General features: G+C 43.9%; 1 protein-coding gene across 1 annotated transcript; it reads right to left on the bottom strand.

Moving 5' to 3' along the window:
• Nucleotides 1-3,888: 3,888 nt before the first annotated feature.
• On the bottom strand, nucleotides 3,889-13,138 carry LOC130380593 (keratin, type I cytoskeletal 18-like). Its single transcript, XM_056587838.1, is given in 11 exon segments — nucleotides 3,889-3,983; nucleotides 3,986-4,048; nucleotides 4,924-4,952; nucleotides 5,155-5,372; nucleotides 7,261-7,386; nucleotides 7,789-7,953; nucleotides 9,295-9,451; nucleotides 9,646-9,728; nucleotides 10,105-10,230; nucleotides 11,078-11,357; nucleotides 13,030-13,138. Coding segments are annotated over 10 exon segments (1,323 nt in total). The 5' UTR covers nucleotides 11,339-11,357; nucleotides 13,030-13,138.
• Between the last annotated feature and the right edge of the window lie 1,862 nt (nucleotides 13,139-15,000).

Genomic DNA, 15,000 nt, shown 5'->3' with positions numbered 1-15,000 from the left:
TGTCTCAGAATGCATGTTTATCAAGCAATGGGCAATAATTATCCTTAAAATTCACAGCATATTGGTGTGATATGATATGGTGTTGGTATGTTTCGAATTGTATTTGATTTCAGTAAATCTAGTGTGCAGTGTTTGACAGTTGTCATGACTCATAAGAGATAACTAATCAGTTTGTAAGTGAGGTTTCCCTTCCTCAGAAAATCCAGTGTTGTACCGCCTGACAAGCAGCAGCCATAAGGTTAGATCAGAATGAGACAGTTGGTTCCCTGGACCACAACTTAACACCTATTAGTTAGTCGAGGTGAGAAAGTGCTAAGCTACCTTACAGCGATCTAACAAGCCATGATCTTAAATCTGCCATTATAAATAGCAAACTAGCTTACTTAACAGATGTTTTTAGATCATTACAACTTGGTGCAATCGAATCGCCAACACAACAAAAAATGGTTGAGTCCACGAAGACCATAACCACTTTCTTCTCTATAAATGAAGTCACGTCACAATATTGTTAAATGACTGGGAATAACTTAAAGTGACATACAGGTTGACGATAGGCCAAAATAACCTTTGGCCTCGTGGCTTGTCCAGAGTAGAGGGCAGTCTGAACACACCACATGGTGGCTGTGGGTGGAAACCTCTGTTCTGCGGTTTAAACGTCTTTACAAGCGTGCAGGTAAAAACAGCGGCATATTGAGCGCCGGCATGTTGTGTAAAAACCGTGTTTACAAAACCAGTACAGCACTAATAATGTGTTATTATGAGTGGAAAAGGTTTTGTGACAATTGATTCAGAATACATAACAATAATGAGAAAAAGAGGTATGATTTATATTAGTAGATTGGAATGGATAAGCGATGGAGTAGATTGTAGAATAGGAGTGGACTGAATATTTTTCTGTTTGGCTGTATGGTTCATCCTGGATGGGAGACCGTTTGGTGCTGACGTGGCGGAGGGCCTATAGGGGGTGCTCATCCACATCTTCCTCTTTAACCCAGTGTTCTATCCCCAGAATTCCCCAGGACAGAGACAGGGATGGGGACTTATCAAAGAAGCAGCAGCTGTTACTGTACCACTACCACTAGTGACCAGCTCTCCTAGGGTAGGGGGCTAACCCCGGTGTCTCACTCATCACTAGAGCAGGGGGCTAACCCCGTGTCTCACTCATCACTAGAGTAGGGGGCGAACCCCGGATGTCCTCACTCATCACTAGAGCAGGAGGCTAACCCCTGATGGGTCTCACTCATCACTACAGTAAGGGAAGAGCTAACCCCGGTGTCTCACTCATCCCTAGGAGTAGGGGGCTAACCCCTGTGTCATCACGCCATCACTTAGAGCAGGGGCGAACCCCGGTGGCCTCACTCATCACTAGAGGAGGGGCTAAGCCCGGGTCTCACTCAGCACTAGAAGTAGGGGGCTACCCCCGTGGTCTCACTCATCACTAGAGTATGGGGGCTAACCCGGTTGTTCAGGCTCTGTACATCACTAGGGTCTAAACATGTACTAACAACGGCCCCATACTCCGCCGCCATTCTATAGCATCATTAAATGCCCCGCCATCCTCACGGGTATGTGCCCGTGTGAGTGGTTCTAGAGCTCATCAAAATGCTGCCCTGCTCCACCCAGGTGACTCTTCAGTACCAGAAAGGTTCATGTTGGCCCTTAGCTCACCAACCCTTCTCGCAGCTGCCGGTTGGTGTCCTGCCATGTCATAGCATCATTTTAAGATACACAAAGTATTTACAATCAGCTGACCGCAATTTGTCTAAACACAGCCAGAAACAAAAAGGTGTTTTGCGTCTTAGGAGTGGCTGTCCTGTGGATTAGAGTTTAGCGTGTTTGTCTTTCCTCCGCTGCGTTTCGGCCCGGTGGTGTGAACAAACACGATGAAACAAACAGCATTCAGTGTTTCGATGGGGCCATGGCCTCGCTGTGCTGTCCGATAGAATGTGAACGACAAAGAGAGTTTATCAGCAGACTTCACGCCTCGGGATGAGGCTGAATTCTAATATAATTTATTGAAAAAAAGGAATACAATAAATCGTTGTTTGTTTGTTCAATGGTGAGTACTTTCCTTTAGGTCTGTTCTATACATTATGTCTTGCTTCATCACAATAAGCAAACATTCCCCTCAGGTCATCATTACCAAACTCTGGGCTGGACCCATGGTCTTTATGTGCTCAACCTATGGTTGTGATGTGCATGGTTTGAACTGCGTAACCACAGGCTGGGTGCTCCATAGGGTGGGTGTAGCAAACACTCTTGTCTCGGTGCTGCGCCCTAATCCCACCTGAGTCCCCCCTGACTCCCCTCGTCTCTGACGGCTTGCTACCTCTGGGATGGGGTGGGTGGTGTGGTTGTGTATGTGAGTGTGATTGTGTTTATGAGTGTGTGTGTGTGTGTGTTGTGTGTTGTGTCTGTGTGTGCATGTGTGTGTGTGGTCTTCTTTTTGTGTGTGTGTCTGTGTGTGCGTGTGTGTGTTTCTCTGTGTAGTCCGTAGGTCTGTCAGTGAGACGAATAGAGAGGAGAGAGGAGAGAGAGAGAGAGAGGAGAGAGAGAGACGAGAGAGAGACGAGAGAGAGATAGAGGATAGAGAGAGAGATAGAGAGAGAGGGAGAGGGAGAGGGAGAGAGTAGAGATAGAGATAGAGGAGAGAGATAGAGAGAGAGAGATTAGAAGAGATTGATGATTGAGAGAACTGAGAGAGATCACTAAGAAAGGTTAGTGGAGGGATAAACATCAGGTAAGTGTCCTGTAATGTCCTCCACAACAAACAGGTGGTGAGTTCCTGCTTCCTGGCTACAAGAAGAAGCCATCCTGTCTTTTGGGTTGAATCCAGATCAGCAGAAAACAACAGAGAAACATGTTACACTTGAAGATAGAAACCTAAGAGACCTTGCAGTCTGTCACCTTTCCTCTACTATCACTATCACGTTTTCTACAACCGCATGCATACAATTACATTAAATTGTTCAATGTTTAACTTAATATGATTTTTTTAGGAATTTGAAGAACAAAATGTTTTGATGACATCACAACTCTGTTTTCTGACCTCTAAGAACTTGTGATAAGTCCTCTATCTCTTAAGGAATGGATCGATTCACTGTTTCCTTAACTGGTTGTTGTGTGTTCCATTCATTCGTTGTATCATTTGTAACTGAATAACTTAGTTACTTACTTTCTTATTGTAAGATAATTAACATTATCCGGTGAGAGTGATAAACTCGTGGAATCTATTCTGATTGTACTATATTTCTCCTGCAGGGTTTATACGATATTCCTCCAACAAATCGATCGTACATATGGAATGAACATGACAAAATGATATTTCATTATCATATCCTATTGTTTTATACAATTATAGGAAGAAGAAACATCAGATGTGAATGTAGAACCTCTTTATTTATTTATTTTCAATACAGCCTAATCAAACGCACAAACATACTAAAATGTTATGAAGCCATTCTGGTTTATGAGATCTCGCTAGAATCATATAGTCAGCATAGGAGCATAAGAAATAAATACGTGTTCAGTTCATCACATAACTAATGTTGACAGGCAGTTCTAACACATGCACCAGTTTGGTTTACTCTCACGCAAATTGTTTCAAAGCAAATCTACCTCCCAGATATAATGGTGCAGAAGTACGTTAAAGACAAAGATTTCCAACTATCTTCATCCAAACAAAACCTGTTCATTTCACCACTCTATCAAAGGTAAGACTGGTTATAAGTAAGGTAAGACGCAAGAAGAAAAATAGAATAAAATCCTCTCTTTCATGTTGTTCTACAGTTCATCTATCCTACATTGTCCCACAAGGCTGACACTATGAATCCTTCTCTCGCCCTTTATTGCCTCTCTACGTTGTTCCCTCTATTCAACTGCTCCTCTTTAGCTCCCCTGCCCTCTCCATCCCTCCCTCCATCTCTCTAACTCTATTGCTTGGTCCTCCTCTATCTGCTCCAGCTCGCTGGACTCATCCACACCTTGCCGTTGATCATGGTCTGAGTCACCACCTTCACGATCTTCCTGGTGCGCACGTCAGGCTCCTCTGCAGAGAGAGAGAGAGAGAGAGAGAGAGAGAGAGAGAGATGAGAGAGGAGAGATGAGAGAGAGAGAGGAGAGCGAGAGAGAGAGAGAGAGATAGCGAGAGCGAGAGCGAGAGCGAGAGAGAGAGAGAGGAGAGAGAGAGAGAGCGAGAGAGAGAGAAGGCGAGGAAGAGAGAAGGAGAGGACAGAGACAAGACCAGACCGATTGTGAGGAAATAGTCAAGGGATTGTAAGGCTGCAAATTATTGTGTACGTTATTCTATAGATGATGTATACCACGGTTAACTTTGAGGTGCTTAAACCGAAAAACAACAATGGCTATCATGTGTCTCCTTTAAGGGACCATTTGAAAAGATGTTAAGCTTCATAATTATTGTTTTCTTTCTAGTCTAGTGACACCGGGTCACTTACATGAACATAATTACTAAACACACACACACACACACACAGAAGTTGCTATAGGAGCCAATCTATTTTGGGTGTTTGTATTGTTTGAAGATGTATTCAACTATCATCAGTCTTGGGCCACTGCAAAAGACGGCGTGTGTGTGTGTGTGTGTGTGTGTGTGTGTGTGTGTGTGTGTGTGTGTGTGTGTGTGTGTGTGTGTGTGTGTGTGTGTGTGTGTGTGTGTGTGTGTGTGTGTGTGTGTGTGTGTGTGTGTGTGTGTGTAGGAGTGTGACTTGCACCTCCCGTAACGTTTCTGAGGAGTGTGCGATAAGCTCCACTAAACAGAGTGAGCGACAGCACTGTAATATGAGCGTTAACTCATGCAGTGTGAAGCGGTTTAAGCAAAATAACTTCCAATTTCAGACTGTGATATTCTTCACTTTTATGTGATAATGTTTATTTACCATCATATCTGAGAGCGATACTTACTTTTTGGTACGACTGGAATGGCCTTAACTCTGAGTAGAGAGGAAACATTTAATTTTTTTTACTTCCTTCAATGTGTTGTTTTTTAACAGAAGCACTTTGCATTAATTCAGGGAAAATTCATATCGGCCTGTTGTTATGATGTTTGAATTAATTAATTTATAAAACTAAAAATGACAATGCAATATGCTTCCGTAGTCATTTACAAAAGCAAAACAACAACAACGGACTCACGTTTCCTCCCCTTCCAGCAGCCGCCTGTAGGTGGCGATCTCCATCTCCAGGTTCTGCTTGATGCGCAGCAGCTGCTCATAGCTGGTCTTGGTGCGCTGCATGTCCAGTCTGAGCTGGGACAGGTCCTCCTCCATCTGGCTCAGGGTGGACTGCAGTCTCTCCATCTCCCCTGAGTACTTCTGGCCCGTCTCGCCCAGGTTTCCCTCCAGGGCGGACACCTGTTGGGGGGAAGAGGCAGGGTGGTCCCGGTGTTACGAACTTGAAACTGCGCATTTGGGCGTCATTGTCGAAACATGAGCACAACCACCCAAGCAAAGAGTTTGAGATACAGACATTGGACCTTTCTCAATACCAAGTGCGCCAAGTTCGGTCTATCCTACTCGGTAGTTTGGATGTTCAAGTTCGACTGTTGATTAGAACCTTCTTGTTTTTTTTTAATCGTACTATGTGTTTCTGTCAGCACATCACAGTCAACATGCAAACATCATTGAACAAATTAGTTGTGGGGGTGATAGCTTTTTCATGTGAGACAAGTCATTGCGACATCGGACCACTGAAACCACCTGAAACCAGTATGGCAGTGTTGTTGAAGATATGCTTCCTGTCAACAAGGATTAGCCTTTTCCGATGTGTCAGGAAAATCCCTGACACATTAAAGGATAGAATAGCAGAAGATCACGAATAATTTGTTCAAATGAAAACATGATCCTGACTATTATTTAACAGACTGATCTAAAAATTTTCGTAGGACTTCCTTTCTTCCAACACACTATCACAGCATTTCAGGGTTACTCAGGACACACTGAGTGACACACTCAGGTGTAAAGGTTAAGCTTTGAAGAAAAAAACTTGTATTTTTTACTGCGTCGGTTGCATTTGACTTCACAGAATTACGGGTTAGTGCTTCGCTCACTAAAGTTGAACCATGAATAAAAAAAAACGCCTCACGCTGATCAAATCAAATCTTAATGCAAATTAGGTCATTCTTAGGTCAACAGGTGTCAGTATTCTTTCAAGGCTTGCTGAGGTCAATAAGAAGCCAAAAAAGGATGCAAAAACTCTTGCTTTGCATTTCTTGATTTGCAGATTATATAAGTATTTCACTTATGTCTGGGTGAGCCTGCTTGCTTGGCACACTCAATTAGAAACTGATTTGACTTGCCATCAGAAAGTAAAGTATCAGAAAGTACATTTAACCATTTAACTTTCCCTTGGGGATGAATAAAGCGCTTTGAACTGAATTGAATTGATTACAGACAAATATAAGACGTACATCAATCTCTTGAATCTCTAAAAGATAGTGTGCCGTTATTTTTATTATGAAGTCAAGTTTGGTTGTGCAGAACCTTTTACTACACGGAGCATGTTAAATGCATTATTTAACCAATTTGAAATGCGACCTGTGCCCCCGGACCTGTGTCACTAGCTCCTATTACTTGATTCATCTTACACTGAATGTACTGTGTGCCATTTAATGTTGTAGATACAAGTCGTTTTTTAATCAATACACACAAATACGTGTGTTTTGTACATCTCCCACAGTCCCCTCCATTTGTCTCACCTAGGGGCCATATTGGTTTAAACCTCTACAGCTTTCCCAACTCCACCACCGATACGAACCGAGAGACCCTTTCCACAAGCCTCATTGTAGTACAAACATAGGTGTCGCTCATAACACTCTTATCCTCACTAGTTTAGTATACTATCAATGTCCCCGCTAAGTAGTAGCATCCCATCATTATTATATGAGCAACACCTGTGTTTGTCAAACAATAACCTGGGTTCCGGCAGTCATATTACGCTATGGAGATTATTTACAGAAGAAAAGTCTGTTACGTGGGCGGATAAAGCTCAGACGTATATAACAAATACTGTTTAATCGTTCACTACTGTTGGCCCAGTTTGTGTTTGCCAACAATGCGCTTACAGATCCCCGCCTCCAGCAACATGATTGGTCGAAAACAAATACAAAGCGTTCATCTGGATCTGAGCGGGTCTGCCATCAGACTTAAGATGGTTGATTTAAAGTCTAATTAGTGAGACTATTCCTATGATGTAGCCCCAGTGAGGAGGGCCAATGGTGCGGTGCGTGGCGTGTCATGTGACCTGCTTGTGGAGGCCCTCCATCTCCACCTCCAGGGTCTGCAGGAAGCGCTGGCGGTCCACCAGCTCGGCCTGGGCGGTGCGCAGCGCCTCGTTGCTCTCCTTCACCTCGTGCTGCACCACCTCCAGCTGGACCACACACAGATAGATACACATGAACACACACACACACACACACACAGACACACACACACACACACACACACACACACACACACACACACGAAAACAAACATGAAGATACACATGACGACATACACATGAAGACACAAACCACACACACACACACACATGAAGACACACACCACACACACACACACACATGCACACACACACACACACACACACACATGACGACATACACATAAAGACACACATACAAACACGGGTACACATTGGTACGGGGTATGTGTTACTGTGTTGGTAATGATTATATGCTGGTGTTTGTTTTAGCGTTAGTGTGTTGGTTCTGGTGTTAGTGTGTTGGTGACGCCGGGTTCCAGCCGACCATATAAACCATGGGAGCATCACCTTCTTGCGGGACCACTGCTCGGCCTGCTCCTTGTTCTTGTGGACGATGCCCTCGTACTGGGAGCGCAGCCCGGCCAGGACCTCCCCCAGGTCGGGGCCCTGGAACGAGTCCAGCTCCACGTTCACCTCGTCCTTGGCGATACGAGACCTAAACTGCTCCAGCTCCTGGAGACACAAACCACACACACACACACACACACACATACATACATGCACAAAACAAACACACGCACACACAAAACACAAACACACACACACACACACACACACACACACACACACACACACACACACACACACACACACACACACACACACACACACACACACACAAATATACTTCTTCAATGGAATGGGAACTAATACATGTAATGAATAATCAAATTGTATTTTTGCATGTGTTTATTTGTTTGTAGGTTGTATTTGTCCATGCATGTGTGTGTGTGTGTGTGTGTTTGTCTGTCTGTATATGCCTGTGTGAAAATAGACATATGGGGCCCCACACACACACACACACGGCAGTATAGAGTCAGTTAGACTTGTCAGTTAGAAAGCGAGAACGTGAAAGCTGCTCTATTATTGACACTGATCAATTCTTTATGAGACCGGCTCAGTTTACCCCCCCCACCCCCCTCTCCCCACTAGCTATTGGAAGGTACGGTAAATTCTGAGGTTCAAATTTGTGGATCTACACCTCACACTTCTCTCTGAATAATAATAATACAATGAAAGTATTAGTTTGTTTGTTTTTCATAGTACGTTGTGAGTCATTTACAAGTATGGCCGCCCTATCATCTTGTTCCTCCCATGGTATTGAGGAGACTGCGGAGCTCCGAGCTCATATCTTGGTTCCCCCCCCCCCCCCCCCCCCCCCAAAGGATGTCAGATAGCCCTGGTTTCATATCAGCTGGTTGTGCAGACGAGGAGGGTTTGGGAAACAGGATCCCACTGCCTCTATTGTTCAGGGTAACCAGAGGACTCAGAAGGGGTCCAATTCGCCCCCCCCCCCCACCCCCCACCCCCAACTCCCGCCCACACACACACCCTTTCTCTCCACTTCTCTATCGCTTTCTCTCTTTATCTCTCCGTTGCTCACTCTATCTCTCTCTCTCTCTCTCTCTCTCTCTCTCTCTCTCTCTCTCTCTCTCTCTCTCTCTCTCTCTCTCTCTCTCTCTCTCTCTTTCTCGTAATCTTAGTCATTCCTCCTCTCCCGGGCTCACTCTGCCTTTCTCTGCTCTATTGTGGCTCAAAGGAATGTGGTTTCGGTCGGGCAGACAGACACCGTGGAGGGTCTGAGAGCCACAGACTAGCAGTGATGGAGAACTAATGACCGAATGAATAGAAGAAGTCAGCAATGAACGAAAATAAATAGCGAAAGAACAAAGGAAGTTGGAATGAACATACTAGACATTTTAAGTGATGATTTGGGTTTTTTGAGAACAAGGACAGAGGACAGAGAGGGGAACGTCTGGATAAAGAACAGAACGAGGGACGGAGAACACCAACCTCCTGGTGGTTCTTCTTGAGGAAGTAGAGCTCCTCCTTCAGGCTGTCCAGGTCCCCTCTGAGGGTGGAGATGATCTGCTCATGGTCCGTCTTGGCCTTCTTCAGGGCCACACAGTCCCTGTCCACCGACTGGCACATCACCAGCTCGGTCTCCCACCTGAGGGGAGGGCAAAGGCTCACAGATGGATGCTTTACCCCGAATGATCGCACTCATGATGGTTAGAAGGAGTATTTGAAGGGGGGTTAGAAGGAGGGTTAGCAGGAGGTTAGCATGATGTATGGTTTATTAATCATATCAATTTAAAAAGAGGAAACATCCTTCATCATTCTAAGAAGGGATGTGTCGCTCACTTGATCCTGAAGTCGTCTGCAGCTAGCTTAGCGTTGTCGATCTCCAGCAGGAGACGGGCATTCTCCAGAGTCCTTTTCCTCACCTGACCGACAACATAGCGGCTTGTTATGCTATAGCTTATTATGATTGATATAAGTAGTGTTTTTATCTTGAGCAGGCCCAGAGTCAACAACATAGAGCCATTTTAACCAAGGTGACCCATTTCTCCAGTAACCTAACAGTACATTCCAGTTAGGTGTGTGATAAGAGTAAACTAATACTGAACTTGTGGTTTATAGGACAGCAGTCGGAGACTATTACCAGCTATCATGAAAGGTCACAGACAATTTGAATAATAGTTTGTCTATGCAAACAGATTTCCACAGAAATGTCACCCAAAACGTGCTGGCTGTGTAAACAGTACAAACAAGTGTCTACCGTGATGGCTGTACATTACAGCATTATGTTACAGCGCTGACCTCTAGCTCCACAGAATGGGCCTGGGCCATCATGGAGTCCAGGTCATGCCCTTTGGGGATGCGGTCGATCATCAGCTTCTTAATCTTCATCTCCAGATCTGCGTTGGAATGCTCCAGAGTACGCACCTTTTGGACAATGCATCACAATACCATTAGCCTATTTTTTCCCCCTCTTCTATCAATTAATTGATTTCAAGGCATTTTCAATATTAACACATTTTTTAAACCAAGGCTGTGTGTGTGTGTGTGTGTGTGTGTGTGTGTGTGTGTGTGTGTGTGTGTGTGTGTGTGTGTGTGTGTGTGTGTGTGTGTGTGTGTGTGTGTGTGTGTGTGTGTGTGTGTGTGTGTATGTGTGTGTGTGTGTGTGTGTGTGTGTGTGTTTGTGTGTGTGTGTCTGTGTGTGTGTGTGTGTGTCATGTTTGCTTTTCTGTCATCCACTTTCAACATATGTTTCAAGGATTCAAACGATATTCAGGTATGACTACTACTACGACTAAGCCTGCTTAATATGAATGAGTGAATATGATTGAGTAAATGTGTCAAAACACGTTTCCCTACCTAACTGAGCTGAAGGAGACCTCGACATTTCTAGTTAATTTTATTATTATACTCTAGAACAAGACTAATTAGATATGACTCTATAAAGCCGTTATTTTCTCTGATCATTTCAACAACAAAATCTTTGTGTTCGTCTCTCAGATGAGATATGACTGAACCCTCAGCTCCTGAAAGGACACTGTTTGGCTCCTCCCAAAGCACCTTTTAAAATACTTGACGATTCGTCTGAATAGTTTACGACGCCTCCTGCAGCACCTGCGATTATTCATTGTCCAACAGTCAATACATAGAATAACACCGCACCAATTACACCTGGAAGGTTCTCAGTACAAGCACTTTGTCTTCTTCCACCCCCCCTCGCCTAGCCCGCCTGACCGCTGACCAGTGAAGCGACCAATCGGAGCGCAGCACGCACCTTGTCCAGGTAGCTGGCCAGGCGGCCGTTCAGCCCCTGCATGGCCTCCTTCTCGTTGGCGCTGTTGCCATGGATGCCGTTGTGCTGCAGGCTGACGGGCCCGTTGAGTTCCAGGCTGGAGGCCGAGCGGCCGAGTGGGCCCGAGGAGGAGAAGGAGACGGAGGCCCGGGACCGCTGGCGGACGCTGTCCCTCAGGGAGAGGCTGGAGAAGGAGGGCTGGCGGCCCAGGGAGAAGCTCCTCACGGACATGCTGGACGACATGCTGCTGGGGTCTGGCTGTCTGCGGGCGACATGGGGGTCACCATCAGCCTCCATGAAGGAGCACTTTTAATTGTGTTATTTGTTGCAGTACGTACAATGCTGATTTTATTAGGCGTATTTAGAAAACATTTGTTAAATATTGTGTTTGTTTGAGCAGGAGTTGCTAAACATTCTTAATAGGCTTGATAAAAGGGCATTATCATCAGAGGATAACGAAACAAACAAAGGGACTGTTCATGCGGAACTAAAGAGAAATAAAAACAGGTGAACGACCAAACAGTTCCTTTTGAATGGGCTCTTGGACGCAGGTTGCTGGGAAACCGGGGAGGAGAGAGGGGAGATACGGATATAACGACACAGTTACCGGACTAAAGAAGGCTTTAACCCTCTGTTCCAGCCCAGAGCACCGCGGCGCGTTGGTAAACAGAGGGCCTAGGTTGTAACAATGAAGTGACCCAAGGGGGAGGGAAGTGAGGGCATGCCGGGTCTCCACAGAGGCTACGGAACGGGACCACCAACAAACCACCTCCATGTTGCTGTTGCAATGTAGGAGAAGAAAAGGCTCATCATTTTAACAGCTAATGGTGTTAAACTCAATTGCATTTCAGGGTCAAATAAAAGTGTGCCACTGAACCTATCACTACCTTGAGAAAGCATATAAAAACAGACAAACAGACTTTAGGAATGTATACATTGGTATAATGACCAATATTACTTCTTTATATATTCATATACATTTCATGAAGGATAAAAAATGAAAGATATTTTCCCAGAAAGATATTTCGTCTGACATGATCATCAAATATTGTTAACTTATAGATTTATTGCATGAGCGAGTGCATGCATATACATAGGTGTGTGTGTGTGTGTGTGTGTTTGTGTATGTAGGTGTGTCTCATGATGGATTAAATTTAAGATTAGCGGACAAGACACCTGCCTCTCTACCTCTACCTACCACTGTGTCTCTCTCTATCTCATTCTCTGTGTCTCTCTCTCTCTCTCTCTCTCTCTCTCTCTCTCTCTCTCTCTCTCTCTCTCTCTCTCTCTCTCTCTCTCTCTCTCTCTCTCTCTCTCTCTCTCTCTCTCTCTCTCTCTCTCACTCTCTGTCTCTCTCTCTCTCTGTCTCTCTCTCTCTCTCACTGTCACCCGACCCCCACAACACCATTCTTACAACGCTACAAAGAGGAGTCCTATAGGGAGACAGACAGCCCTTGTTCAGATGAAAGATAGAGCTTGGGAAAATGATCAGGAAAATATTCAGGCGGAATTCCAATGACACAAGGAAGAGTATTGTTCCCCACGAAATGGATTGTCATTTCCTTTCAGCGTCCCGAATGTCCTGATAAAACTGTGCGGTATAAATGACACGTAATTTGGATCATTGATACCTCGTTTACACAGAACTAAGTCAACTGCAACCAGAAACAAACTCATTAATACATGTTAACCTTCAGTATAATAATAATAATAATAATAATAATAATAATAATAATAATAATAATAATAATAATAATAATAATAATAATGCACCTGGAGAAAAGGAGGATCCTGAATAACTTAATTTAGGTAACATTTGTATAGTTAACATGGGAAAATGTATTACATCTAAAAGTGCTACATCATTCAATTCAAATAAAAACAAAATGCGCAGACGTCATAGATAATGCATTTAAAGGAAAAAATGCACATACCTGTATATGTAACGACAAGGAGTGTGAGTGGTTCAGGGAATTGTGTGTTGCTGATGCGACAGGTGTGCTTATAAGCAGGTGAGACGAAAGGGGAGGGACTTGTTTACCATAAAAGGAGTGGAGGTTTGTATGGCAACTGGTCATCTCTAATGAAGGTAGGCCTATTTTTGCTGGAATAGGCCTTGTGAGAAACGTCACCTTAAAATGAATATACTTCAGCAATTTCTTTCTAGATTCAGTCAATTCAGACCACTCACGTAATTTACAATTGTATTCAAATATATATTTCAAACAAATAACCTTGTCAATCATCTATGTCCTGTTAACGCCAATACGTTTATCGATGCCTGGATTTGAGCAATTTGCACACTACCGCGCTTCTGTGAGTATATGCTAGGCATATCCTGCAACACATCTGTGTGTTTCTGGCTGCTGATTGTAGAGTCCTGTTGTTGTTGGCTTCCATTGCTTTTCCACACCTTAACGGGACGATGGCTGTCACTATAACAAGACGAGCATATAATGAAGTCTTTGGTATCGTTGCAGCACATGGCCTGTTTAAATAACAAAGATTTCCTTATACCCAGTGTGTGCAGGTGGGTCCCTGCGAGCAAGAGACACAGGAGTCTATGTCCCTTTGTAACTTGACCCTCCCGCTGCTAAAAAAAAACCGCAACCCTGATAAAATATTCAAGAACTAGTTGGCCAAGCTGCTTTTTACATCCTAAGTTTGGGAATAAATGCCCAGGACATAAACAGAAAGTAGAAAGGTTACAAATACCTTAATGTTGTTTCCCTCAAATCACATTCAAAACAATGGCCATGGATTTCGATGTTCCAATTCCCTTTAAAGTTATATTGAACTTGAAGGCACTGCAATTACTGTTCTGCATTACAATTTTCTTCTGTTTTGAAATGAATATGGTCGATATTTTAATTTATGGAAGAAAAGGGAATAATGTCGGGTTGTGTGTCACCACTGTGTGGCTGAGTCCGGTAAATGCAAATTGTAATATGCCGAATAGAGGCGAACACGTTACATCAAGTCAAGGCGTCTGTTCACCAGCAGGGGGCATCAACACCCTTTGTTTTCATGGTAGACGTTTACCGCTTAGAAAAGAGGCTGCAACCCAACTTCCATTGACATTATAACCAAATGGTGGCAGTATGCAAACAACAATCATATCATTCATTTTAGAAACAAACAATGTAGAATATAATTCCTGAGTTTGAGTTGTTTCCTGTCCTCTCATTTGTGATTATTAAGTCGGTCAAGAACAGCTTTTCTTTTACATAAATAAATACGACCAGACTTGACCTCCAGTATGTGGATTTAGAACACTAAATTGCTAACCAACCCATCCACCAAAGATTAGGCATAGGCACATATACAATGTGTGCAACCTTTCAACCACGTCGCACACATAACGTGGTTGAATATAATGTGGAACATTTCTACGCCTTATTGCAAATGCTTAATAATACAGAACTATTTCACAAAGAACAAAGCAGCAAACAATTAGTCGTCATGTATGATGTGGTTGTCCACGTGTGGTTGTTGCTGTGGTTACTTGCTGTTAATAGCATATTGTTGTTCTCTCCCCCCCCTTGTTGTTCGTTGTATTATTATCACTGTTGTTTCTCATTCATTCATTCATTTATTTATGAATTTATTTATTGAAACACCAACATTCTCACTTTGTCACTCATGTGATTACTTCCACAGACAGACAGACAGACAGACAGACAGACAGACAGACAGACAGACAGACAGACAGACAGACAGACAGACAGACAGACAGACAGACAGACAGACAGACAGACAGACAGACAGACAGACAGACAGACAGACAGACAGACAGACAGACAGACAGACAGACAGCTCGGCAGACAGAGAGACAGAGAGAGACATACAGGCATGCGTAGCCTACCAGACAGAGCAGGGCATGTGGAAAGACATTCTCTTCCCCT

Source organism: Gadus chalcogrammus, chromosome 4 (assembly GCF_026213295.1).
Source record: "Gadus chalcogrammus isolate NIFS_2021 chromosome 4, NIFS_Gcha_1.0, whole genome shotgun sequence".
Classification (NCBI taxonomy): Eukaryota; Metazoa; Chordata; class Actinopteri; order Gadiformes; family Gadidae; genus Gadus; species Gadus chalcogrammus.
Note: the sequence above shows the minus strand (reverse complement) of the source record. Positions and strands in the feature narration are given on the sequence as shown.